The sequence below is a fragment of the Quercus lobata genome, chromosome 1, assembly GCF_001633185.2.
Source record: "Quercus lobata isolate SW786 chromosome 1, ValleyOak3.0 Primary Assembly, whole genome shotgun sequence".
Taxonomy (NCBI): Eukaryota; Viridiplantae; Streptophyta; class Magnoliopsida; order Fagales; family Fagaceae; genus Quercus; species Quercus lobata.
In genome coordinates this window covers 35515781-35537684 of record NC_044904.1, presented here as the reverse complement: position 1 = coordinate 35537684, position 21904 = coordinate 35515781, and the positions used below count along the sequence as shown (strand labels likewise).

Here is a 21904-nt window from a genome sequence, read left to right as displayed (position 1 = left end):
TTTGCCATTTTGTTGCTTGTCTCACATTGCTTAGATATGAGTTCTCTTATTGATTTATATTTATTATCTCCCTTACAAGAGAATATTGGATAGTCTGCCTAGTGGTTGGACTTAGGTTTTTGCATAACTTTCACTAGAAAGATATTGAATTTTTATTTGAGCTTTATTTTCTTTGTTAAGCCCAATTTGGTTTAACCCTTTGATCAAAAACAGTGCATCCCAATACCTTACGATTTTGGGCCTAGTGGTTGGAGTTGGGTTTGTGCATAGCTCTCAATTGGAAGATTATTGGTTTTGCTTTTGCCTTTAGGCTTTATTTTCTTTGTTCAACCCAATTTGATTTAGCCCATTGGTCAATAAGAGTGCAATCTGTTGGGGCATTAATTGTGTGCATAGTGACAGTTTCATTTGGCCCGATAGAGACCCACTTGTACACATAATCTTTGGCTTACAAAAGCCCTCCAGCCCTCCTTGTTTCTCTTCAACTCTTTTTACATAAACACAACCGCATTAGGTGAAATACTTTTTAAAGGGGATAAATAGAGTTCTAGTCTCACCAAAGGGAAAGTTCCATTATTCTGTTTTATCTCACTAAAAACAAAGTGGCTTTAGTTCTTCTTAATGCGTTAGTAAATAACTCTCACTTGAAAGATTATTGGTTTTTGGGCTTTATTTCTTTTGAACCCATTTTAGTTCAGCCCATTGGTCAATAACTGTGTAGCCTGTTGGAGCATTAATTGTGTGCACCATGACCGTTTCATTTGGCTCGTTAGAGACCCACTTGCGCACATAATCTTTGACAAATTAAAAACCCTCCAACCCTCCTTGTTTATCTTCAGCTCTTTTCTCATAAACATAGCCACATCAGGTGCAATACTTTTTAGAGGGGATAGAGTTCTAGTTAAAAGCAAAGTTGTTTTAATTCTTCTTACCCTATCTACGTCATTATTCTCGTTTGTCTCACCAAAAACAAAGCTGCTTTAGTTCTTCTTTCTCATAATCAATCTCACCAATTAAAGAGTAACCTGAATAGAAAAACTTCTTTAAAAAGATGCATCTATACGCATTTTTTTAAATGTTGTTTCTACATATTTGGATCGCAACAAAAACATTAGGAGGGAAAATCTTCCGAATATTGCTAGAATGGTGAACAAACAATGTGGTACTTGCCTTGATAAATTTTGATGTTTGCCCCATTGTTGGCATGGAAATTGCTATAGTCAAATCTTGGGGGTTATATGGCTAAGAGAGTCATTTGTACCAATTTCTACTTCAGGAGGCACAAATCAACTTTTAAGGACAACGCTATTTGCGCGATTCTATAATTTGCGAAACCATTCTAACTCTCTACTTATTTTTTGTTATTGCTAATATTTTAGGGTTTACCATATTAAATCAAAACTTGTTTATATAGCTATATTTTCCAACAATCTTAAACGTTGATCTTTGTGTTTCAAAAATGAAGAAACAAGTTGTTGATTCTCTTAAGGTCATTTCGGGAATTACAAAATTTGAGACTTTTGATGGAAATAATTTCAAATGTTGGAAAGAAGGATTTTGCATATTTTGGAATTTTCTGCAATACTTTTTAAAGGGGATAAATAGAGTTCTAGTCTCACCAAAAGCAAAGTTGCTTAGTTCTTCTTTCTCTATCTACGTCATTATTCTCATTTGTCTCACCAAAAATAAAGTTGTTTTAGTTCTTCTTTCTCATAATTTATCTCCCCAATTAAAGAGTGACTTTAATATATAGAAAAATTTCTTCAAAAAGATGGCGCCTATTCATAATTTTTAAATGTTGCTTTCACATATTTGGATCGCAACAAGAATATCAGGAGGGAAAATCTTCTTAATGTTGCTGGATTGGTGAACATATAGTGTGGTACTTGCCTAACCAATTTTGATTGTCGCATCGTTGGTGTGGAAATTGCTATAGTCTAATCCTGGAGGGTTGTTCGGCTAAGAGAGTCATTCGCACCGAGTTCTACTTTAGGTGACACGAATCAATTTTTATGGATAACGTTATTTTCATGATTCTATAGTTTGTGAGACCATTCTAACTCTCTCTATTTATTTTTTGTTATTGCTAATTTTTTAGGGTTTACTTTGTTGAATTAAAACTTGATTATATAGCTATATTTTTCAACAATCTTAAAGGTTGATCTTTATGATTAAAAAATGAAGAAATAAGTTTTTGATTCTCTTGATGTCATTTCGGAATTACAAAACTTGAGACTTTTGTTTATTCTCTTAATGTCATTTCGGAAATTACAAAACTTGAGGTTTTGGATAGACATAATCTTGAACATTGGAAAGGCCGGATTTTTCCCATTTTGGAATTTACTGCAATACTTTTTAAAGGGGATAAATAGAGTTCTAGTCTCATGAAAAGCAAAGTTAAGTTCTTCTTTCTTTATCTACGTCATTATTCTCGTTTGTCACATCAAAAATAAAGTTGCTTTAGTTCTTTTTTCTCATAATTAATCTCGCCAATTAACGAGTGACATCAATGGAAAAACTTCTTAAAAAAGATGGCGCTTATTCGTATTTTTTAAATATTGCTTTCACTTATTTGGATCGCAACAAGAACATCAGAAGAGAAAATCTTCATAATATTGCTAGAATGGTGAACAAACAATGTGGTACTCCCTTGACCAATTTTGATGTTCGTCGTATTGTTTGTGTGGAAATTGTTATATTCTAACCCTAGTGGGTTGTATGGCCAAGAGAATCATTTGCACCGAGTTTTACTTCAGGTGACCCGAATCAACCTTTAAGGATAATGCTAATTGCGTGATTCTATAGTTTGTAAACCATTCTAAAACTCTCTATTTATTTTTTATTATTGCAAATTTTTTAAGATTTACTTTGTTGAATCAAAACTTCTCTTTCTATTTTTTTTTATTATTGTAAATTTTTTAAGATTTACTTTGTTGAATCAAAACTTCTCTTTCTATTTTTTTTATTATTGCAATTTTTTTAAGATTTACTTTGTTGAATCAAAACTTGTTTATATAGTTATATTTTCCAACAATCTTGATGGTTGATCTGTGTTTCAAGAATGAAGAAACAAGTTGTTAATTATCTTAAAGTCATTTTGAAAATTCCAAAACTTGAGGTTTTTAATGAAAATAATTTTAAACGTTGGCAAAAATGAAGAAACGATATTTGGCATTCTTTTGTTTATTACATTTGTGCAAAGTAACTAAAACTTTTTGTGGCCTTTAGCTAGCTCCCATTGGTAAACGTGGCCAACTGTGGTGGACACCATACCATGTGACTAAAAAAGAGAAAAAAAATTGAGAAACATTTTGACACAAACAAGTGAAACTATGTCACATGGCGAAGCAATAAATCTAAGTGACGTACAATATTTTTTCAACTTAATTCGTATATTTTATTTGATGTATAATGTAGTAGCGTCAATAATATTATATAAAGCTATGTTACACCAATTACAATATATTTTTTATTTTCTTTTTTTAACAATTGCAACAAATTTTTTTTTTTAACAATTGCTTAACAATTGCACCAATCGCAACCTGTCACCTTACCATAAATATTTAATTTGTGAAGGTGATAGCAAAAAATATTTATGATCAATTTGTGGATAGGAGTTGCTTCTTCACTAGCATTGCTCAAGATGAAGACCATGATTTAACGCAAGTGGAGCCTTGACCAGAGTCTTTGGCATAAGTACAACCACCCATAGATGTTACCAGCTAACAAACTGTGATTTAGGCTGTCGAAACGTAAAGTCCAGACCCCGACCTCACAAAATCAAAGATCAGTCTATTCATGCAGTGCTCAATGGGCCCTCTCTAGTAAAATGTAAAAACGCTGCTCTTTGCATTTGTATCTTTGTACGCCTGTTAACGTATCATATTTCATAAATGTATTCTAAGAATAACGTGACATCAAGGTTAAGCAATTTGACGAACAATTTTTTTTAGTTTCTCTGTGCTAAGAAAGGTGGTCTCTTCCTCCTTCTCTTAGGCAGTAGAATTGACGTACCTTCTTGTAAGGTTTATTCTTCCCTTACGTAACAGTGTTACGTATAGGGCTTGTTGGGTTTTCTTTTAAGGGGTTTTGGGAAACAGTCTCTACTCTTCTTCTACTATTCTTTCAAAGATCAAAAAGTTTTGTTTTTTTTTTCACTTTTCTTGCTTTGTGGATCTATGGATGATTTGACGAGGCATTGGAACTGCCTTTCCTTGTCGGAAAGGGAGGGGGATGATGTTTGTTTCAAAAAAGACCGCTGCTCTAATGAACATATTATAGCAGCCCAATTTTTCACTAAGCGAGCTTTGAACATGGATGCTGTGGCGAAAACTTTTAAGCCATTATGGAGGGCAGACAATGGCTTCACAGTGAGTAAAGAAGGTTCTCACACGGCTTTATTCATTTTTGATAACAAGGATGATGTGGATAGGATTCTCTCTAGCGAGCCGTGGAGCTTTGACAAATATCTGGTGGTCCTAGAGAGGTATGAACGTCAAACACCTCTGGAGGATCTGAAATTTGATAAGGCTTCTTTTTGGGTACAAGTGCATAATATCCCTATCAGCTATCGGAACAAATCAGTTTCAGAAGACATTTGTGAAGCGATAGGTAGAGTTGATCGATCAACTAAAGTTTCAGACAGCGAGGGAGGAAGCTATGTCAGAGTGAAGGTTACCCTGGATGTTTACCAGCCGCTGTGCCGAGGAAGAGTTGTCACCTTTGAGGGAGGCGGAAAAATATGGGTGAGTTTTAGATACGAACGATTACCTAACATATGCTATTGGTGCGGTTGTTTTGATCACAGTGACAAGGACTGCGACACTTGGATCCAGAGCAAAGGAACGTTAAAGGTGGAAGAGCAGTAGTTCGGGTCTTGGATTCGAGCTACACAATCAGGTCCGCCAAAGAAAAACGTAGTCAGGGTATTGGGGTTCTATGAAGAGAAGGTTGAAAATGTGTCTACACGGCGGAGGAAGGAGATGAGATTCAGTCCGGCGGCGGCAGGTCCCATTCCAAAGGCAAATCCAGTGAATTCAACGCATAAGGAAAGTATATTTTCAGGCGCAGATTATGGGGAAATAAACAAAACAAATCCCCATAATCCTGTGTCTGAAACGGGAAGCTCTTTTCCAGCTGCCCAGACCCGAGAAAATCAAGGAATGGACTTTGAGGAGCAATTAAATGAGATTGATACGGAGCTGGGTATTTATGAGGAGCCAAAAAACAGGGGATTCGTTGAAGGAAAAGAACCGCTGACTGAGTTTGTGCAACCAATTAACGTGAATACCTTAAGTGATGAGCTGGAACCTATTCAGCAGCATGCAGAACAGCCACCTGGTGATGCACTGAGCCACAGACCCCATGCACGTCCTCTTCTAGACGTGACAAATCAGAACCATGCACCTTCAAGTGTTGAGCCTTTAGCACAGACAAAATGGAAGCGCATATTCCGTGAGTCCTCGGGTAAAAATTCCAACTCAGAACATCAGATTGGTTTAAAACGTTTCAGTGATATGGCTATTGATATCTGTGAGTCACCATGCAAAAAACTTTTGGTTTCTAATGAAAACAAAGAAAACTATTCGATGTTGGCGGAGGCTGGTTCGCAGCCCCGCCAAGCACAATGAGTTGCATCGTGTGGAACTGCAGGGGGCTTGGGAACCAACTAGCAGTTCAAGAATTAGCAGAGGTAGTGACTGCAAAAGCTCCCGCTGTAGTGTTCTTGGCCGAAACACTGGCAGACGAAGCTAGGCTAGAGTATGTGAAATATAGGATTCAATTTGATAAGAAGTTTGTTGTGGAGAGGGTTAACAGGGGTGGAGGTCTTGTTCTTTTTTGGAAAAATGATTTGGTGGTTGATGTAATCTCTTCTTCTCTGAACCATATAGATGCGATCATTAATAAGGACACTGAAGCAGCCTGGCGCTTCACCAGTTTCTATGGCGAACCGGAAACACATAGAAGGCATGAATCATGGGATCTACTCCACACTTTACATAGCCAAAACTCAATGGCTTGGCTGTGTGCTGGGGACTTCAATGAGATTTTAAAGCAAAGTGAGAAGCTTGGGGGACGGATGAGACCTTTGGGACAAATGCAACTCTTCAGGGATATTTTGGATGAATGTAGCCTTATGGACATTGGTTTTAAGGGCTCGCCTTTTACTTGGAGTAAACATTATAGCAATGGAATTTCGATATGGGAAAGGCTAGACAGAGCTGTGGTCTCCTATGACTGGTTTGCTAAATTCCCAGGTGATCGGGTTCATCATGTAGATAGTACTACTTCGGATCACAAGATTCTTTGGATTGAAAATTCGGATTTGAACTATTTACCGAGGAAGAGATTGTTCAGGTTTGAGGAAATGTGGTTAGGAGATAAGGGGTGTGGCAAGACAGTGGAAGGCATTTGGCAGGTCAGATATGAAAAGGAATGAAGCACTAGAGTTATGAAAAAGGTAGAAAATTGTGGGAAAGCTCTAACAAAGTGGAGCAAAGACTGCTTCGGCAATGTTAGAAAACAATTAGAGCGGAAAAGAAGGGAGTTAGCACAGATTGAAAAAGTGGTCCTCCAAGGAGGGAATTCGGGCAGATTAGTGGAGCTCAAAAAAGAGATTAATTCTCTTATGGATAAAGAGGAACGAATGTGGCGTCAGAGATCACGCACCTTGTACCTTAAAGATGGAGACCGAAATACCAAATTTTTTCACTGTTGGGCAACACAAAGAAGACGTAAAAATCTCATCACCGGTATCAAAGATAAATCTAATACCTGGTGTACAAATCCTGAAGAAGTTTCGGCTACTTTTAAATCATATTTCCAGCAACTTTTTGCTACATCTAGCCCCGAGATCACTGAGGTAGACTTGGACTCTATTCCACGGGTAGTCACAACTGAAATGAATGAGAGCTTGACAGAGGATTTTCAGGCTTGGGAAGTGGAGCTTGCTTTGAAACAAATGGCACCACTTAAAGCATCGGGACCAGATGGGATGCCGCCTCTTTTTTATCAGAATTTCTGGGATTTGGTAAGAGGTGATGTTATTCATGATGTTTTGTATTTTTTAAATTCTGGTTGTATCCCTAGCCCTTTAAATCATACATTCATCACTCTGATTCCTAAAACAAAAAATCCCGAGTGTGTTACTGAATTCAGACCTATTAGCTTATGTAACGTGCTTTATAAGATTTTTTCAAAAGTTCTTGCAAACAGGCTAAAAAGAGTCCTTCCCAACATTATCTCAGAACACCAGAGTGCTTTCATCAAGGGGCGTTTGATCACAGATAATATTTTAGTGGCATTTGAGACTTTGCACTACATGAAGAATCATAATTCTGGAAATTCGGGGTTCATGGCTCTTAAACTCGACATGAGTAAGGCATATGACCGTGTTGAATGGTCCTTCCTAAAGGCGGTGATGGCACAAATGGGGTTTAATGATAGGTGGATAGGATTGATTATGGAGTGTGTTACCACAGTCACTTACTCAATCCTGATCAATGGGGAACCCAGTGGAGAAATCAAGCCAGGCAGGGGTATTTGCCAAGGTGATCCTTTGTCACCATATTTATTCCTGCTTTGCTCAGAAGGCTTGCACATGTTGATTCAAAAGGCAACAGAGAAAGGCGAAATTCATGGGGTGGCTATATGTCGCAATGGTCCTAAACTAACCCATTTGTTCTTTGCAGATGACAGCCTTTTGTTTTGCAAGGCTACCACTCAGGAGTGTGAAAAGGTGATGCAAAATCCTTTCATCTTATGAAAAGGTTTCGGGGCAGAAATTAAATAGAGACAAAACATCTCTATTTTTTAGTAAGTCTACCCCAACTGATGTGCAAAGGCAGATTATGGAAACTCTTGGAGTTAGTGAGCTGAAGCAATATGAAGAGTATTTGGGATTGCCGGCAATGGTGGGGAGGAATAAAAGAGCTAGTTTTGATAAATTGAAGCAAAGGGTGTGGAAGAGATTACAAGGATGGGAGGGTAAGCTCTTATCACAAGCCGGTAGGGAAGTTCTTATCAAATCCGTTATTCAAGCAATCCCCACTTATACAATGAGTTGCTTTAAACTCCCTATTACTTTGTGTCAAGAGATTGAGTCCCTTACAAGAAAGTTTTGGTGGGGACAAAGGGGGGATAGGAGGAAGATTCATTGGGTTAGATGGGAGGATATGTGTCAACACAAAGATAAGGGAGGAATGGGTTTTAAGGATTTGACAATGTTTAATGAGGCGATGCTTGCTAAGTTAGCTTGGAGACTCCTTTATGATGACAATTCTCTTTTTTTCCGAGTGTTCAAGGCTCGTTTTTTCCCAAGATGTTCCATTCTAGAAGCCAAGGAGTCTTCTTCGGCTTCTTACGCATGGAAAAGTATTCTCAAAGGTAGAGATGTCATCCAAAAAGGGGCTACTTGGAGAGTGGGTGATGGGAAGATGATAAAGATTTGGGGAGACAATTGGCTGCCTTCACTTTCTTCAGCTAAAATCACAACACCGGTTCTATTTGGCCAAGAGAATTCAAGTGTGGAGGTGTTAATCAATCCGGTGACTAGAAGTTGGAGGACAGAGGTAATTGAGCATGTGTTCAGTGCACAGGAAGCCGAGACTATCAAAGGCATCCCACTAAGTTCCACTAGCCAAAAAGATATACTGGTGTGGCCTTTTACACCTTCTGGCACTTATTCGGTTAAATCGGGATATCGGTTCCTTGCTGAAAATTCTACCCAACCTCAGTCTTCAAACCAGGATTCGGCTTTTTGGAAGAATTTATGGAGTTTGGAAGTGCCGAGCAAGGTTAAAAACTTCGTGTGGAGAGCTAGCAGGGAAGCTTTGCCGGTGAAAGATAATCTTCGTCGAAGACGAATCACCACAGAGGGGCAGTGTGAGACTTGCAAAATAGGGGAGGAAACATGTTCACATGCAATTTTCTTTTGTTCTAATGTGCAGGTAATGTGGAATTCAGTCCCTCAATGGCAATGGCTTTCGGAGATGACGGGTAGCAACGTGAAAGATGTCTTCAAGCGAGCTTTTGAGGAGAGGATGGACGTGGAGCTGCTGGCGTTTACCAGCTGGGCCATGTGGAACAGGCGGAACCAAGTGCGACTCAAACTACAAGCTTGCCCCCTTGATCAGATTCATGTCTTATCTAAGGAAAGGAAGAACGAATTCCAGCTCATTCATCACCAATTGGGGACGCCTCAACACAGGAAACATGTTCGATGGAAGCCACCAGACCAAGGGTGTTATAAGATTAACTACGACGGAGCGGTCTTCACTCAGCAAAGGAAAGCTGGTCTCAGCGCTGTTATCAGAAATGAGAAAGGCGAGGTGTTGGCTTCAATGACACAGCTTGCGCCACTCCCAACAACAGTGGCACAAGTCGAAGCCTTAGCAGCGAGGCGAGCTATGGAATTTGCACTTGAACTGGGTTTCAACAAAGTTATTCTAGAAGGCGACTCGGAGATTATATGCAAAGAACTTCAAGACCAAAGTCCATCTCTAGCTCTGCATGGACACATTCTGCAAGATGTCAAATACTTGGCAGAAGCTTTCCAATCTGTAGTTTTCTCTCAAATACGCCGTCAAGGGAATAATGTAGCTCATGCATTGGCACGAAGTGCTATTAAGGAACCAAATTTAACTGTCTGGATGGAAGATGTACCACCAGACATTTACCACTTTGTACGGGCTGATTTAGCCAATAATGATTAATAATAATAACAAGTTTCTTACTCAAAAAAAAAAAAAAAAAGGTTAAGCAATTTGACTGCTGATTTTCCATTAATAATAGTTCGTTTGGTGGTTCAGACTCTCGCTGTGTCGTAGGAGTGTGAAATGACATTGTGTAATACAAAATCCAAATCTCAGACCTTCAACACAATACATAGATACATAGATACATGATGACCCAAACATTCGCCAGCGGTCTTGATTAAGAATTAGAACGTGAGGACCTGTTTTGGTTGGCTCCCTAGTTTTCCAAGTGCCTTATCCAATGCAGTGTGAAAATCGTTAAAGGGAACCAGTTCCATCCTGCAAAGAGGAGCACCTCAATAATGTTAACATTTACAATAGATGCCACGGTCAGTGATCAGGGAGATAAAAACCAAGATATTGCAAGTAAATTTGTCTATGAAATAAAACATACTCATATTTCAACTTCCCTTCTCGTGCTCGGTCCAGGAGGTAATCTATCATAGGTCTGCACTCATTAGTTTTGTCAGAACTCATCCATTTCTGCAACCAGAATCCCCTCAAGGAAAGATCCTGCAAAAGAGAAGGATTAAACACTGTTGACTCAAACATTATAGATCTGATGACAGTCCTGAATATTTTTCTCCATGGACAAAAGCATTAAGTTGAGATTGGTAAGTACAAGAATATTTTCACTGGTGCAACCATTCCAAATTTCATTGGCCAACAAGAAAATCCACAGCATGATTGTGCCAGTCCTATCTTTCTGTTCCTTTCTGCCATCAAATGCATGATCAAACTGATCATTATTGTAATGTACACGCTAAGTCAATCTCAGCAGGCTGAATGAGAGCTGAACATACCCATGGTCACAAATATTTTGAAGAATAGAATAATGATGTCACATTTGAATGTGTCTAACAGAATGTTCAACTAAACAATTGTCATACAAGGACAGAAAATACCAGATATTTGGACTCTTAACTACAAATATACAATTCCTTTCCCTTTTATTTACAAACACAGTATAGATTGGTGGAACACTTACCATAATAAAAAGAATGGTAGATCATTCCATTAATCTGTCTTTATCTCAACCCAGTTGAAGTTGGCCAGACATTCTATATGCCACTTCAGATTGTCTACAGCTAAAGACAGCAATTATCTACAGTAATAGTTTACAATATAATGTCATCTTTCATTGAGAGTGCCTAGCCTTTGTTTCATGTGGCAGACTTTTTCCCAATAGTATCCACTATGTCAAAAAAATTTGTTTACTTCAAGGTTATTCCAATCTACTTCTTTCTGATTTAGCATTCCCTAAGGTAACAAACAGAAGACCGAACCTGCTATAAAGAAAGAAAGAAAGAAAGAGGGGAAAAAAAGAGCATAGCTTACCTTAAAAATAAAAGATGAAGTTGATACTGTAATAGGTTTCTTAGACATTCCACCGTACGTTACCATAGTTCCACCCTGTCTGAAAATAAAAACTAGTTACATGTCTGGAAGAATATTAAATTGACAAATGAAAAATTTTTAATTCTACAAAAATGCAAAATAATAAAGCACTGTGTACCTCAAAAATTTGAGAACCAAAGAAGCAGCATTTCCACCAACACAGTTAAATCCCAAAGCAGGTTCAGGTAGATTAGTCTAGCATATTCATGAGACATAAAATTGAAAACATCAGATTTAAGTGCCCCCAACCCAACAAATAAGACAGCATCAACCATTATGAGTCAATAAATGACAATACCAGGAGACCTTTTACGTTCTTCACTTCCAGTTGACTCTCAGTAAAAACTTCATCAGCACCAAGATTTTTTAGCTTTTCTTTTACTTCATCTGATCCAGCCCTGTAGTAAGCAGAAGATGGTAAGTGACAGTAAGCTTCTCCAGAGAAAAGCAGAAGATTATGAGGGGGGAAAAAAACTAATATGCAGTGCCTAATTTTATCTATAAATTGGCAAACATAGAAGTAAACAAGCTCTTGAAATTAGAGTTGAAATTTTAAATAAGCACCTGTCCCTTATTATGTTTATACTATGTATACCACGATATCGTGCAAGCTGAATAATGCACTGCCCCACAATGCTTGTAGCCCCATTTTGCACGATAGCATCTCCTATACAAACCAAGCTATTAAGCACTAAGCACATAAAGGAGAAAAATACTAAAACTAGGGATATGCTAGTACCTGGGTTTAAAGTAATGAAGTCTTCAAGCATTCTTAAAGCAGTCAAAGGATTAACAGTAATTGTGGCAGCGTATTCCATGGGTGATTCCTTATTAATTTTGTGCCAGACACTCCGATCTTTCACAACATAAGTCTGCCATGTCCCTAAGCAGAACAAATGTTCTCATTGTCCAATACAATCGAGCAAAGCACCATAAATGCATAAAAATCCAAATCCATCTATCCAATTGAAGTAAATATGCCTAGCTATATGTTTTAAGCAGATAAACACTGATGTTCTCACAACTTTCATGAAAATCAAGTAGGTTTTGCAGCCTGGAAGTCATCCTTAGGCTTTAAAGAGACCAACACCCATTCCTTCAATTTTGGGTGCTAGTGACTTCTTTTGTATACTTCTGCTGTTCTTGGGTTACACCTCATTTGCATTTTCAATAATTTTTTTGGTTAAAAGAAAGTATTTTAAAAACTTGATCTTTAAGGAAATGTTATTTGAGCAAACTTCACTTTCAAAAGCAAATCAACTTCAAGTGCAGGGAAATAAAGCCAAAATTAGTGGAAAGCCCATCTTAACTATCTTTGCAAAGTAGAATTTAGCAAAAGCTAACATACCAGAAGAGGGCGGAGATGGGATGACCCAATCACCAGGCGAAAGACCCTTAACCGCAGAGCCCACCGAGAACACCTCTCCAACACCCTCATATCCTCCAACTGCAGGCACTTGAGGCCTTACAGGGTACACACCTACAGCACCATCCGCATTTGACTTCAAAAACCGCAACAAAACACTTCCAATATTTAGAGCAAAAAATTTATTTATTATTTCCTTTTTTAAAGAACAAAGTTTGGCTACAATCCCACTCAATATCTTTTTATTAGATATGAATTTTGACAAACCCACCATTGAATTACATTTTTTTCTTACATCCTCCATGCTTGCAAAATTTTCAGAAGATTAAAGATCAATAGTTGTAGCATCAATCAAATATTTAAATTTCAAATTTTTGTAGTCTAAAACTATGCATAAAAAATAAGTTTATGAATCGAATTATAAATAACATTTGATTGGCACAAAATTTAATGCGCGTTTTAAGAACACAATGAACATTAAATCCAACAGTTATATTTTCAAAATATGTAATTATGTTAAGTTTTTTTTGTAGGAGTTGTAACCAGTGGCTACAACCAGGTTTGTAACCAAATTTTGTTTTTTTTTAATATCCATAAATGAAATAATACAATTTTTATATGCTGTTTTCAGTAGGCTGATAATTTACTACAACTCCCCAGCATTTGGGTTTTGTTTAGCTGATCATAAATAAATGTCACAATCAAAATCCAAGTATATTTTTTTTTTTTAAACATTAGTAGTAATTGAGAGCAGAGAAATATAAAGATCTTACTCAATTAAGCTTAGCACAGCTACTTAACTCAATTCCAATACACATACGTCAAATCATAGGGTAGAATTCACTTTTCGTTCCTAAAATTTGGTCTAAGTTCAATTTTTGCCTGAAATTTAAAAAATTGTAATTGAGGTTTTTCAAAAAAAGATGAGAAAAACCTTCAATGCGATTGATATCAGAGGGATTGATAGGAGAAGCCAACATTTTGATGCAAACATCGTTCTCTTTCACTTCTACTGGTGGTAGCTCTACCACTCTGCATTGCAATCAAACCCAGAATTTTCAAGAATTCACACAAACATAAATTTAGGGTTAGGGTTAGGGATAGGGAATAAGGACCTGGTGACAGAGTCGGGTGGACCTTGGCGGTCGTAGACGACGGCCTTAGACGGCGGCGACATGACGGTGGTGGAGAATGCTCGCACGGTTAGGGATTGGGTTCGCGCCAAATGCGGCAGTCTTAGCCTTAGGTGGGACCATGACGAAAACGCCATTTCTCTCTCTCTTGCTCTTATGACGAGACAGTTTGAAACGAATTGTCGTTGCGCCACTACACTATACATATCAACTCCTTGAGACTGTTCGAATTTTTTTAGATTTCCTTATTTTCTAACTAATTGTTTACTACTTTATATATATATATATATATATATTAAAAATTTCTATGCTAATATTTCTACTATTTTGAATTATTAGAATGGTAAAAGAAATGATCCTATAAAACAGTTTTATAAATAAGAAAAAATGTACATTAAGCTTATTTCCGACTTTCCGTTTAAGAATAGCTTTTTTTTCTTTTTTTTTTTTGAGAGAGAGAGAAGGAGAATAGCTTATTTTAGATAGTTTATTTAGGTAGTGTTTTATCATAAGATGTTGGTTTTAGTAATACCCTAACCCAACTTTATAGTTAACTTATGTATTCAAGTGGTTAATTATTATTTTGAGTCACTTACTTTCTAAAATTAATATAAGTGTATTTAATAAGCATATTATTATATAATGCTATTGAATAAGAATTGTGAAGATTATATATAATTAAATCGCTAAATAAGAATTGTGTTTCTTAAAAAAAAAAAAAAAAAAGGCTAATTGTATTATGAATATATACTAAGTATGTACAAAATTATATTAAGTGGTTAAGTTATTAGATATAGAGTTGTTGGTGTTTAATTAAGCGTTTAAGGTAAGGGTATTTTAGTAACTTCCTACACACATGACTAATAGAATCAAGATACTTGGGCCAACCATGTGTGGACATTTGCCTAACTTGCCATGCATGTGAGACAAGTGACAAGGCCACTAACCTCGACATAACCCCACCCCACTAACCCTCTAGCCGGCCATGCAAACCTCAATTCTCATCACCTTATTCTTCTTTCTATTCTCTCAAAGCAATTAGAATAACCAAGAAGCTCTCTCCCTCTCTATTCCCACGGGTCCAAACAAATTAGAATTCTCACCTCACTTTGCTCTCATTTCTCTTAAGGAAAGAGCTAGAAGCTCTCTTGAGTCTCTTTTCTCAAACCCACAGGTCCAACATCAAAAGAAAGAATAATTCTCAACTCTCCTCTCCCTCTCGCACCTACGGGTCCAACAGCAACAAGAAGTTTCTTTCAATTCTTCTCAAGCTTTTGTTCCCAATTTAAACCTAGAGTAATTCTAGCTCTATCACTCCAAGAACCCATGCCTAGGGTAAGGGGAAAATCTAATTCTTTTAATCTATTGTCCATTTAAACTTAGGTGATGATTATATGAATTTGTATATGGGTGTGTTGGATTCTAGAGACTGTTGATTGCCCAAATATGAATTGAGTTATTGTTTATGTTTGCATGTGCTCCTAGATGATAGACTAAAATGAAATTTGTTATGGGTAAGTGTTAAAATGAGTAAAATAGCTAGATAAACTTATGGAATTGCTAATTAAGGTGCTGAATGTGTAGTTGATTCAGTAATTGAAGCTTGTTGAGAGTTAGTTAATAGACACTTCATGAACTTGTTAAGAGTTGCACTCATTGGTTAACCTGTTTGGTCATTATAAATCCTGTAATTTTTCTAGGACAGATATGGATAAAAGGTTTGTTAGAGATTATTATATAATATGTCTAGTACGTGTGTATTAAATTTCATATAAAAATACCATCGTTTAATAATTATTTGTGAATTTACAAGAAAATGTTGCAAAGTTGTCACTGTGACAGATTCTGTGTTTACACATGGTAAATTATGTATTAAATTATATACAGTGAATTTGGATACTAGAAATATTTCCTATGAAATCTAAGACACTTGTGATTGTTATTGAATTGGTCTCACAGCTATTGGATCAATACAAAAATAGTAGTGCAATTTGTAAGTTAATTGAAATTCTGTTAGGATAGATTTGAGTATATTATCTTGTATGATTTTTAATACATCATGGTTTATGCTTTGACTCTAAAATTGATTTGATATTTACTAGACATTTAGAGGAGTGACTCTGTAAAATTGCATGAAGATTGAATGTGTTTAGATAGCTCATTTGTATTTTACAAATGAGACATATGCTACTAAAATGAGCAGTAAACGGTAAATGATAACTCTGACTTTGAATATTTAATTCTAAAGTTAGGGTAAATGTCTTAACCTATAATTTAATATGCTTATCTTTTTGTATGTCTAGATCATCGTTAAATTTTGTATAACTTGGTTCAAGATTTAGTACTCAAAGGAGGGGTTTTAAACCATTCGATTGTTGTTTTTATGAAACTGTTTTGTTCAATATACTGTATGTTGTCTTGTGTAAGTTTATACATGCATCATTACTTCCAAACTCAAACACATTCTGAATTAATTTTAAAACTGCTTAACATGATCTGAATATGAACATTAAAATAATGGTTTCTCTTTGGTACATCGTGTTGTTTGATGAATGTATCTTGTATTTGGATAACCTCATTGAGGTGGGATTAGGATTTCGTTGACTTTAAGAGATGGGCTTTGAGATGAATGTGTAAGTTTATGATAAGGAATAATTGATGGTAATAAGTTTTGATATTTGGTTTAGGTGTTACCAGCCCCAAGTCTGAGCTCTTTCGACTTTAGACTCTCGGTTCCTCTGCTTTCAGGTAAGGGATAAGTTTTATGGGCATTTGATAAGTCATGAGATTATTTTAAAGTGTATTATGCATTAAAAAAAAATTTATTAGAGATATGACATATAATCATGTTTCAGATAAAGATATGTTCGTGAGCTTTCGAAACCTTATATATATGATTTAAGCATATTAATGCTATTACTTATATCACAAACATACTGTTTAAGAATAAAGTGGATATGCTACTGTTATGAAATATTCATGTAAAAGCATAGTTATCAGAAAAATATAGTTTTCGGTTATTCCATTGTTATCATTTGAACTCAACCAATAGGGGTTATAGTACTGGTATTTCCATGGAGATTTTAATTGGCCCTTATAAGTGATGAGGACTCTGTTGTACCCACCCTTGTTGAGAATGGCCAACTTGTGGAGGATGCCAACTGGACCCCATGGTTGATGATAAGATCACACCAAAAGGGGTGATACTTTCTGATATGATCCTGGGATTACCTAGCATTGTGGGAAATGCTAGATGCCTGGCACTATGTGTTGAAAGCCTCCTAAAGTTGTGACAGACTTACAATTGTACTAAAAAATATGTGTCATGAATGAGCTATTAAGTTATTTGGAAATTATAAAGAAAAGTTGTTCTTTAAAGATAAAAGTTTCTGAAGTTCTGTTATGCTTTAAAGATAAAGTTTATGATGAAAGCTTACGTTAAAAAGTTATCAAATATCTATTCTTTAAGAAACGTTAAATTTTGTGACTATGAAAGTTATAATATTTTATGAGAAAAAGTTTATAAAGAAAAGTTTTCTTATTTGTCAAGATATTTCTAATTTAAGATAAAGTTACTAATTATCTGATTTAAGTCAAAATGATTATTTTGTAATAAGACTATTGTAAGGACACAATTCTCTGGCGGCCCAATAAGGATGTTGGGCTCGCGCATGAAAGATCCCTCACAATATGATTTGTAGAGAGTGGGCTTGAAAAGCTAGCCGTTGGTCACGGGGCGGTGCCCGGTCCTGGTTTTAGAGGAATTCGTGTAGAAAAAGGATTTGGGCTTGAACGTTTAAGCCCTACGGCATCGCATCCTATGGGATGGGCCTCCTCGGACTTGATCCGAGGACCATTAGGGTCTTACCCCGGTTACCCGACGATGGATTTTTTCTGTAATCTCAGGTGTTATTGAGATGTTCTCACCCAGTTTGTCTCCCTTTTTTGGAGGTGGAATGGGAGTCCTCTTTGGATTTACTTACTTTCTTCTTTTATACTCGTCTGCGTTAACTGTCCTTCGTCCACATGTAGGGTCAATCTTTACAAGACTGATATTTGTCCCATCAGTCTAATCCCAGAATTGTTGGGGATGGTTGATAAGGCTGCAGAGTACGGCTCTGTCAGGTGCAGAGTCTTATCTGGAAGGGTAGTAAGGATAACTTCCCCCAAGATATTTTGGATCTCCTTACAAATTCGTTCCTATACCAGTTTTACCCCTTTATTCCGGTGGGATTCTGGATCTGCCGAGGACTGAACTGTCCTCGGCTGCCTCCCAAAACTGTTTTGTGCTCTGTATTGTAGAGCTTGGGCCACAGCTCTCCTCGGCTTGGGCCTTCGGATTTTCCAAGAGCAACTGGGCCTGGCCCTTAAATTATTGGGCCCCACAATAGCCCCTCAAAACCCTGCTACCCGACTTCTTGGTTGGAAAGGAGGGTTTTGGTAAACCCGGGCCTTCAGTATGGCTTTATTTAATTCAGCCCTGCATTTAATGTGGGCGGTTTTCCACCTGTCCAGGAAACTTGCCGGTTTACCAGGTATTCCCTTTAATCCGTTCGTAATCTACTCCTGCCGTTTGGCTGTCCAAGATGCGCCTTTAATGACTTCCCTTTACGAGGCTAATTTGCATTCGGCGACTCATCTGATGAGGTGGGGAAGTGGAACGGACACACCTTTATTCTTTAGATTCCTTTTGGAAACCTGAATGAATTTAATTCCCTTCGTTTTGCCCTTCCTATAAGAAGGCAAGCAGGAGGCCATCACTTTCGTGCAGACTCCCTCTCATCCTTCTAAGATCTGAAACCCCTAGCCTCCCTTAGCGTTCACTTAACCCCATTGTCATACACCCAATCAGAATGCGTTTACCATAACGAGTGATGAAGGAACCATACCCCTCCTCAAAGCACCGTGTTCTAATAAAGCTCGAAATGGCTCGGTCAGGGCAAGGCTGGCGGAGACTTAAGATTCGTCTCACCTTCCCTTCAGCCAAAATCCGAAGCAGGGACTCATCACGTCCAACTTTCGGCGTGATTGAGTCGAGAACTCCCATCATCATAACCAACCGCTCTCTTATGAGCTCACCTAGTATGGCCCCAGCGTGTTAGGAGGCAGGACCGAGGCAGGGACTAAGTGTCTCTGCTTCTTCCTTTCTTCGTTCACTGGTGGCCCTCTCCGCCTTCCATTCCTAGTCTTCCCAGCACCAGATCCATTCTGGTGCTTTCTCTTCTCCCTCTTTTGCTCCCTTTCTTTCTTTTCATTTCTTCTCTCTTCTTCTCCTCCTCCTTTACTCATGTCCTCCATCTTCCTCATTCATCTCCTCAATCTTCTTCATTGATTTCTTCCTTACTATTTCCTTCTCTTTCATCTTTTTCCAAAGAAGGTTCTTATCATAACATGAGCAGCATTGAGACAGAGATTGGAGAGACTTTTGAAGACGAGTTTAAAAGACGCCTGACTGTTTACATATCTGTACTACGGATGTTATTGTTGCTTAGGCAGTTCACATTTTGTATAGGCTTGTTTGAGCCCCTCTTTGTACGTTGTAATGATTTTTCGTATTAATAAAAAATTGTTGTCATTTCATTTCGCATATTCTGTCTCTTTGTTTTTATAAATTTGCAAGTGCTGCTCGGCTCAATAATATCGCATCTAAATCAATGACGACTAAGACCAAGATACTTAATAATAAAAAGATGTTGCCATAACTCCATAACTTTAATAGAAGTGCTTGGCACAATAAGGCCGACCAGTGAAAAGTAATACTTACCCACGCTAGCCGAGGAGAGAACCGAAAGTTTGATGCCGTGTGAGAAATAACCATCTGAAGACATATCACCCGCCAAATGAACAGCCCTCTTAGGCTACTGAATACTGGGGCGTCCCACCACCGTCCTTACACCTTTGTTGGCCTTAACCTTTTATGGTGTTTAAGCCATGGACGGAGTAACCTGACATTTTTTTATCAAGTAGCCCATCTTACGGAATTCAAACCTCTTCTTATCCAAGTAGTTGGTTTCTCCCATTGGCTTGGGTCCGAGGACCATACAAGGCCTTGGTTCTGTCCAAAACTTGTAATAATAATTTTCTTTTTTAGTTGGTTTCCCCACAGGCTTAAGTCCGAGGACCATACAAGGCCTTGGTTTTGTATAAAACTTGTAATTTCTTTCTTTTTTTTTACTCGGTTTCCCCATAGGCTTGAGTCCGAGGACCATGCAAGGCCTTGGTTCTGTCCAAAATTTGTGATTTTTTCTTTTTTGTACTTGGTTTCCCCATAGGCTTGAGTCCGAAGACCATGCAAGGCCTTGGTTCTGTCCAAAACTTGTAAGGTTTATTTTTTGTACTTGGTTTCCCCATAGGCTTGAGTCCGAGGACCATGCAAGGCCTTGGTTCTGTCCAAAACTTGTAAGGTTTATTCTTTGTACTTGGTTTCCCCATAGGCTTGAGTCCGAGGACCATGCAAGGCCTTGGTTCTGTCCCTGGGCCCATATGTTGAACGGGCCTGGGCTGGGAATTTATTGGGCCCACAAATTAAGAGGTATTTCCGTAGTCTTTGATCACGCGGTACTTTTTGGCGTCCTAGTGTTCGAGGTGCGCCTTCTCGAGACTCCTTTAACCTTAGGGTTGCAGACGACGTTGGAAATCGAGCCAGAGACATTTTGTCTGTAGCGTTCCTTGAGACGCTGTGTAAATTAAATGCCACCACCTCGTCTTTTTAAATAAATAAGAGAGAAAGTTGTTTTACCTACACACAAATCCTTCAGTTTCCTCCCTTAGCACATCATGTTTGAGGCGAGGGTTGGGGAAAAGGAACTTTCTCCACCACAGAGGCGCCATGTCCTCCTGAGGCTCAAAAGAGTGATGTACGGGCAAAGGAGGCATAAATTCAAGAGAATACTCCAGTTCGACAGAGGGGAAAGGGTGTTTCTCCCTCTTTTAGTCAAAATCCGAAACAGGTTCTGGTCATGCCAGATTTTTGGTATGTCAGAAGAAGGAATTTCCGCCATCAGCGCCGTCTGCCTTGTAGCAGGCAAATTTTTGCGGGGGCTCCCCAACTTCCGGTTCCCTGCACCTTTTCTGTAGATGGTGTTAGCCTGAGGTCAGGTTCCCTGCTCCTTTTCTTCACCGGTGCAGGCCCCAAGTTGGGTTCTTTGGCTGCCTGAGTTATGGGCATGTAGAAGCGTCGAGGAATAGTTTCCTTAGATGACATCTTGGAACAGTAGCCAACCTCTCCTCTGTGCTACCTCCTCGGCTTTATCTTCACTCTCTTGTATTTCCCTTTACTTACGTAGTTAGCTTTAGCGTCGAGGAATAGTTTCCTTAGACGACATCTTGGAACAGTAGCCAGTCTCTCATCTGCGCCTTTTTTCTTTGGCTTTTCTTCATTCTATTGTATCTTTTTTCTTTTCACTTGCATAGTTAGTTGTAATGTAAGCTTGTTTTAGCTTTTCACTGTACACTGTACTGTTCCTTTGTCTTAATAAAAGATAAGTTCATTTCTTTACACATGCTTTTCTTCTCTGCAACAACTACTTTGCGCATGAATATTAAATGTAAGCTTGCCCTTAATAATATTCCGGGCAGAAAAATGCCTTAACGCAGATTCCTACCAGTTTAAACTCACAAATATTATCAAGTATAACAAGGGTAAGCCTTAATAAATTAAACTCTTGGAACTAACCGGGATAACCGCTGAGTGCTGCGCGATGCATGCTAGACCAACGTCCGAGAGGGTGGCCGAGTAGCGAGGGACTTTGATTGTGTTTTTGGGTAATATATTGCACTATATCACATCGATCCCTTTGGTGTTGGGGATCCGAGGGTAGACTGGGGGATCCGTGCAGTTTTAGGGATCAACCCTACTGTTAACGGAGAGTTCTCCTCGGATGGATTTTAATGTTCAAGTAACAGTTTTTCTTTTATGTACTTGGTTTCCCCATAGGCTTGAGTCCGGGGACCATGCAAGACCTTGGTTCTGTCCAAAACTTGTGGATTTTCTTTTATGTACTTGGTTTCCCCATAGGCTTGAGTCCGAGGACTATGCAAGGCCTTGGTTCTGTCCAAAACTTGTGATTTTTTCTTTTTTTGTACTTGGTTTCCCCATAGGCTTGAGTCCGAGGACCATGCAAGGCCTTGGTTCTGTCCAAAACTAGTGATTTTTTCTTTTTTTTGTACTTGGTTTCCCCATAGGCTTGAGTCCGAGGACCATGCAAGGCCTTGGTTCTGTCCAAAACTTGTGATTTTTCTTTTTTTTGTAC

At 38.1% G+C, this 21904-nt stretch overlaps 3 protein-coding genes across 10 annotated transcripts; 2 read left to right on the top strand and 1 right to left on the bottom strand.

Moving 5' to 3' along the window:
- The first annotated feature begins 4313 nt into the window (after window positions 1–4313).
- Window positions 4314–4868, top strand: LOC115953102 (uncharacterized protein At4g02000-like). Its single transcript, XM_031070601.1, has one exon. The coding sequence runs from the start codon at window positions 4314–4316 to the stop codon at window positions 4866–4868; it is 555 nt and encodes a 184-aa protein (XP_030926461.1).
- Window positions 4869–5626: 758 nt separating this feature from the next.
- Window positions 5627–6439, top strand: LOC115953095. Its single transcript, XM_031070588.1, has one exon. It carries the CDS (start codon window positions 5627–5629, stop codon window positions 6437–6439), a length of 813 nt encoding a protein of 270 aa, XP_030926448.1.
- A 3310-nt stretch (window positions 6440–9749) lies between these two features.
- On the bottom strand, window positions 9750–13912 carry LOC115988620 (enoyl-[acyl-carrier-protein] reductase, mitochondrial). 8 transcript variants are annotated; one of them, XM_031112209.1, is made up of 11 exons: window positions 13635–13912; window positions 13454–13551; window positions 12502–12655; window positions 11893–12036; window positions 11718–11820; window positions 11452–11551; window positions 11272–11348; window positions 11094–11172; window positions 10378–10494; window positions 10150–10268; window positions 9750–10034 (listed from the first exon to the last, which is right to left on the bottom strand). In XM_031112209.1, exons 2-11 carry the CDS (start codon window positions 13511–13513, stop codon window positions 9941–9943), a joined length of 1047 nt encoding a protein of 348 aa, XP_030968069.1. In that variant the 5' UTR covers window positions 13514–13551; window positions 13635–13912; the 3' UTR covers window positions 9750–9940. The 8 variants fall into 8 exon arrangements, 7 of the variants coding, with proteins under 7 accessions (XP_030968069.1, XP_030968052.1, XP_030968060.1 ...); XM_031112192.1 differs by having other exon boundaries at window positions 12502–12633; window positions 13635–13911; XM_031112200.1 differs by lacking the exon at window positions 10378–10494 and having other exon boundaries at window positions 12502–12633; window positions 13635–13909.
- Between the last annotated feature and the right edge of the window lie 7992 nt (window positions 13913–21904).